Below are 6,391 nucleotides of genomic sequence, written 5' to 3'. Positions count from 1 at the left end.
CCCAAGCTAAAATGCTAAAAACTAAACCCCCAAAAACCTAAAAAATCTAAAAAAATCAAAAAAAAATCTAAAATTTTTTTTTATTTTTTTACTATTTTTTATGTTCAAATTGCTACTTTTAGTAGCCAAAAAAAAAAATTTTTTTTTTTTTTTAAAAAAAAAAAAATTTAAAATTTTTTTTTTTTTTTTTTGGATACTAAAAGTAGCGATTTTTATATAAAAATAGTAAAAAAATAAAAAAAAAATTTTTGGGTATTTTTTAGATTTTTTTAGCTATTACTGTTTGTGTTCACACTGGTTCTCGCGGTTCTCGCAATAAAGGGTGGTTCCTAACGGATCTTTGTCCTATATATATATATATATATATATATATATATATATATATAACCAACAAGTATGGGTTTTAAAAGAAAATAAACATTGGAATTAAATAAATGAAGGTTTTTAATGAATCTATATTTCGCTCATATTGTCTTCGCTTTCTAGTTCTTCAGTTCCGGACTCCGTTTCTTTGTCACGCTCTTCTTCGGTCGATGAATCGTCCATAGTTGCGTTGCCTTTTTTAGCGGACAATTCCTAGCTACCATTTTTATCTGAACCATAATTCTGGCAATCTGGGTTCACTACCACTGGGAAATATGTATCTGCTGGTGCTGAAAATTTGCAATATAAGCAGTTAAGCACCAAACTTTCATTGAAAATGCGTTAAGCCGCCCAGGCTTACACATGAGTTTGTTATGATAGTTGGTTCCACAATATTAAAACAGATCACATTTTAAAATGCTCAATGAGTTTCATGGTACATATAATATTTAGTCATGTACCATTAATTTAAACAGCCAAAGGTCATTTAAGATCAAGATTTACTCTTTACCTCTTCAGGCAATGAATTGTCCATATTGAAGTCTACGCTTGTGGAACCTGGAACCAAATCTTGCAAATATTGCATTTTCTTTTTCATTTTCTCCCTTCTGGCCTACCATATCACAAAATCAAATGATCATAAAGTTTATATACATGTAGGGGTGTTTTCACCCTTTTTTGACATGGATGCTTAGTGAAAAAACAAAGATTTGGTAACTTACTCTTTTAGCTAAGCTATGACTATCGGTTGCTTGCCCGTGACGAGCCCTCACATGAATATAAACAGGTTTTGGATCCATCTTACGCTTCGAATTTCCATTGGGAATGCTTCTCCTAGCTGCTTTGGGTTGTTCAACTGAGCCTGAATCGCAATCAACACTCTGCTTATGAGAGTCCACTTTTACAACATCAAACTAAATACCAAATGAAAGGAATACTAAAAAAGACCCAAAATGTGACCATGATCGTAAGTTTTTATAAAGAAACCACGTTTATGAATTATGAATAAATGCTCATGAGTTTGACCCGTTTGGTGTTTAATTCAGCTAAAGTCATCCATTTCAAGTTATTAATTTCGTCAACAATGGAAGCTTACAAAAAATATCACCCTGATGTCGTAAGAAAAGCATGATTAACTTCAATTCCTACAAAAATCATTCTTACTGCTTGATTAGAGACTTCAATTCTTGCAAAAGATCGTGTTTAAGTGTACACCATGATTCTAGATAGATTGTGATTCATTTAGGACACATTCAACAAAAAAAGTCATACAAATTTCACACAATGTATAATCAAGACATTTCATCAAACATTTGGTGTGCATACAAAGATGAACAAAAAATATCACCCTAATGTCGTAAGAAAAGAATGATTAACTTCAATTCATACAAAAATCATTCTTAATGCTTGACTAGAGACTTCAATTCTTGCAAAAGATGAACCATCCCTAAATCATTCTTACAACAAATTAAGCACTGTAATTCAACCAACCAATTTCTAAACACCGAATACATCAATTAACAATTTCTAAACCCTAGAGGATGTTGGTGTTGTTGGCGGATGGTGGTGATTTGGGTGGCAATCATAAATCGAGTAGAGATTGAAGATCAGAACAAGAATTACCTGGTTGTGATGGTGGCTGATCTGATAGTGGCTCACGTCGGAAGAGAAAGTGTAAAGTTGGAACTTGGTGGTGGTGGTGGTCAAAGAAGAAGTGGTGGGCAGAAGCCAGAAGGAATTGCCGTTGAGAAATATTCGAGCTTTTGATGAAAAATACGAGGGTATGAAGTTTGATAAGAATTGAATTCGAAATCTGGAGAATCTCTTGATAATATGGTTGTTTATTAGACAATAAAGATGATAATCTTATAAAATAAAAAAAAAGATATTTACGATTAGGATTTAAAAATAGATTAGGTAACTGATTTGAATTATTAATATAATGATTTAAAGTTAATTTTATTATATAATTACAATCATACCCTTATAATATTTAAACACGATCAAGGGCTAGGATAAGTTCACACAGTTCACAATGGAGGGGGGTGTTCACAATTGAACCTAACCCTATATAGGGTTATATATATATATATATAGGGCTAGGATCATTTCAGAACTCATATATTTTTCAGAACTTACAGAACTCATAATAACCCTTAGATCATTTGATCAATGGTTCTAGACAATAATGGCATTATAGTAATTAAAGATACTGTGAGAGAGAGTTTAAGAATTAGAAAAGGGTATTTTAGGGTGATTAAACAAATTAGTTCCTAATTTATCTCCATACATATCTCTCTCACCCATTAATAACATCGAGGTTGCATCTGAACATTACATGGGGATGCTTTTGCAAGGATTGCATGGAAGATATCGGGAATAAGTTTATATGAATGACATTTGTAGTGGAAGGTAATCTTGAATAACAAGTTGATTGTATGAGTTAATGGAAAATTAAATATAATTTTACGATAGCTTTTTTATTCAGACACAGCAATAAATTTATTGTTGTGGACCTGGGGTTTCGCAAGCTACAAAGCTATTTGTGTTATGTATTTCATAGATAAATCACCAAATAATATTGATTGCCTAATGACACATATTTTATGCAGGTCACATGTTTGATGATTTGGATGAAGACTTGAATTTTCATTATTAAACTTGAAGATTTACATATGTAAATAGTATATTTACATATATTTTTAAACAGTATGTTTACACATATGTATTTAATTACATATGTGAGTTTATAAATGTGCTTTAAAGGAATTTTGGGTTTTATTTGATTTAACTTTCAGGTTTACTTTTAGTTGAATAAATTGATGACCCGTATGAAGATTTACATATGTAAATAGTGTATTTACACGTATGTGGAACATTAACATATGTATATAGGCAATCAAATTTAAAATTGGCTACTTGGTATGAATGCAATCAAATTGATAAGTATGAAGATATACATATATGTAAATGGACGATTCAATTGATAAGTATGAAAAGATTTACATGTTTGTAGATAGAATTAGTTAGAATAAACTGATGACCAGTATTTAAATATATGTAAATAGTCTAGTTACACATACGTAGAACTTATATATATAAGTTAATAGATGACTAGCCGGAATATTTACATATATGTATACAAACGAAAGTTTAAAAATTTGATTATCATGACGATTAGATATACATAAATAAACGTTGATGTTTGATAAACTAATTATAAGTTTCAAAAGTTTTATTTACGTAAATGGTACCCTTGGAAATATATTGAAGATTACATATATGTATATAGAAAAAAGTTCATTAATTTGATCCAAAATTGGGTTGAAGACATGAACGATCATATTCAAATTTAGTTTGATCTTTTACGTATGTATATTTTGAAATAAATTTAGTCTAACTAATAAGATATACTACATAAAAACTAGAGAGAGGCGAGAGAAAATAGGTTGGTAGTTGGTTAATTATTTTATTCAAAAATATATTATTTAATGAATTACAATCATACCCTTTTTGTTTATTTTTTAATTTGTAATATTGAAATAAAATGAGTGGTCTATATTGGTTCTGTAAGTTCTCAATAAAAATAGGATTCTGAAAAGAACCCAACCCTATATATATATATATATATATATATATAATATAATATAATATAATTTGTGGTGTAGTAAAAAAAAAAGAACTCTAGACCAACTCCTTCTCTCTTACTATTCATCCTAGCCAATGATGTACCGTCACGTGATGACTTTTTTTTTCCTTTTGACCATATGCTTAAACATTTAAACATGAGTGGATGATCTTTTGTGAAACATGGATGGTGAATGGATGTTTTTGGGTGAATTGCGATGTATTAGATTTGTTCTTTTGTGTTTATTAATGTTAATTATGTCCATTTGTGTTTTTTATGTTTGTTCAATTATGGTCTTTGTTTTTGTTTATGTTTGTTTAATTATGTTCATTTGTGTTCGTTTATATTTATGCAATTATGCTCGTTTGTGTTCGTTTAAGTTCCTAAATTGTTCATTGAAGTTTGATTATATGTTTGTGTTCATGTTCGTGTTCGGTTCAAGTTAAAAAAACATGGACACAAACATGCCCATGTTCATCTTTGTTTGATTCATTTACATGGCTAGATTTAGCAACCTAACCTTCTTTCATTGGAAATTTTGATTTTACACTTTTTTTTTGCATTCTTGGAACTCTAATATTTTTTTTATAATAACAATAGTTTTCGGCGTTTGACATATATACAAGCGCAATTCTTCGCAAGTTAGTTATTGTCGTGACGCAGTCGTGCCTTACCATTTCGAATCCTTTGCAATGCATTTACTTTTTCGGTCATTAATCTTTCTTTGTGTGGATGTGTACTTAAAGGCTCCCAATGTTTAATCCCCCATCCAACATATTTCATGGTAAGTCGTCATTTGCATAAAGTGTCAATATACTGTTATCTCTTCTAGGTATTTGCTTAGATAACGACATTTTGGAACTCTTATGTGGGGTTTGATGTTCACATGGGAGTATTTCCGTTGACATAGGCACCATAGAATTTCACTACTTATTTTGAACATAGTCGAAAAAATCATAACTTTTGTAGAGGGTTATTATTGACAAAACTATAGAATGACTCTTACCCCAAATCATACACGATGTTTGAAATCAGTTGCAACTGGAAACAAGATCGGGTACGGGTTACCGCTAATGGGCCTTATTATGAAGATGGTTTTGAAGTTTGGTTAGTGGGCTAATGGTGGGTTAAGCCCATGGGGAAGGTAAATTTGCTTAAAACACTCACTATTGTATTTTGTTGGGGCCACTCCCGAGTTTTATTTAATTCTAAAGTTTGTAATTTAAAACATAATTGGGTTAATAGGTTTAGTTGGGTAAATAAGTTTAATTGTTTAACGAGTCAAAACTAAATACAAATTAAGGGTAAAGTTCACGTACAAAGTGTCTTATCGTACAAAACATACGAAAGGTTTGAAAAAGCCAAAAAAAAAATACGGTGGCATTTCGGTAATTATTTACTCGTAGAGTAATTATCAAAATTACTCTACAAATGATCTTGTAGGGTAATTTTGATCTTATAAAGTAATTTTGTAAAATGTTCTTGTACGGTAATTTTGATCTTGTAAGTAATTATGTAGAGTATCATAATTACTCAACAAATGATCTTGTATGAATAATTTTGATCTTGTAACGTGTAATACTCAAAAATAATTAATTAAATAATGATATAGCAATTAAATAGAAGTTTAACTATTTTGAATTGGGTAATCTATTCTTTATATATTACATCAACTCCCCATTTATTGAATATTGCATGGATATTTTTTTAGTTATTATTAAAGAATGATAAACTTGACTATATCAAATTCTAGAATTTGAAACTTCAGTATTTGCAATGTATATCTCATCCTATGAAACCTCCGATAATCAGGAACGATAACCCAAATAAAGATCTTTTTATGGCCAACCTCTCATACGCTTCTTATCCAAGTCACCGCACCACCCTATACCGCCTTAAACCGCCATAAATCTTTGTTCGCTAGAGCTTTGGGTCGCGTCGCACAACCTTACCACCGAGAGTCGTTCGCCACCGTGACCACCTTGTTCGTCGGAGCTTTTCATCGTACCATCGGTTCCGTTACTTTAGTTCTCCAATCAAAACCAGTCACTATTTGGACTGTCGTAGTCGCACTCCGTCTTTGGTCTAACTCCAGGCCGCGACCATCGCTACTGTTTGACGCATTTCCTTTTGATCATCCGAAGTTCTAGTTATTGTTGGTTTCCGGTTGGCTCCGTGTAGCGTTTAAGGTATCCAATCGAACCCTTTCTCTGATTCGAATATAAATCTACAAAGTGCGGTTTCGTCTCGATTGTTCCGGCAACCAATCTTTTATAACTTCGACTAAAACTGGAGTAGAAAATAAAGAACTTAACTTGAGTCTTAGCAAGCAAAATTGTTACTGTTTTTTTTTGTTATTATTGATCAAGTTATTTTGGAACATGAATCACCAAGCTTTTT

At 31.1% G+C, this 6,391-nt stretch overlaps 1 protein-coding gene across 1 annotated transcript; it reads right to left on the bottom strand.

Moving 5' to 3' along the window:
* Positions 1–435: 435 nt before the first annotated feature.
* On the bottom strand, positions 436–5,994 carry LOC110914770. Its single transcript, XM_035983915.1, has 5 exons — positions 5,939–5,994; positions 1,987–2,228; positions 1,086–1,225; positions 875–976; positions 436–653 (listed from the first exon to the last, which is right to left on the bottom strand). Exons 1-5 carry the CDS (start codon positions 5,992–5,994, stop codon positions 624–626), a joined length of 570 nt encoding a protein of 189 aa, XP_035839808.1. The 3' UTR covers positions 436–623.
* Positions 5,995–6,391: the final 397 nt, after the last annotated feature.

This window comes from Helianthus annuus, chromosome 15 (genome assembly GCF_002127325.2).
Source record: "Helianthus annuus cultivar XRQ/B chromosome 15, HanXRQr2.0-SUNRISE, whole genome shotgun sequence".
NCBI classification, from domain to species: domain Eukaryota; kingdom Viridiplantae; phylum Streptophyta; class Magnoliopsida; order Asterales; family Asteraceae; genus Helianthus; species Helianthus annuus.
The sequence above is the reverse complement of the archived record's forward strand: the minus strand, read 5'-3'. Positions and strand labels throughout refer to the sequence as shown.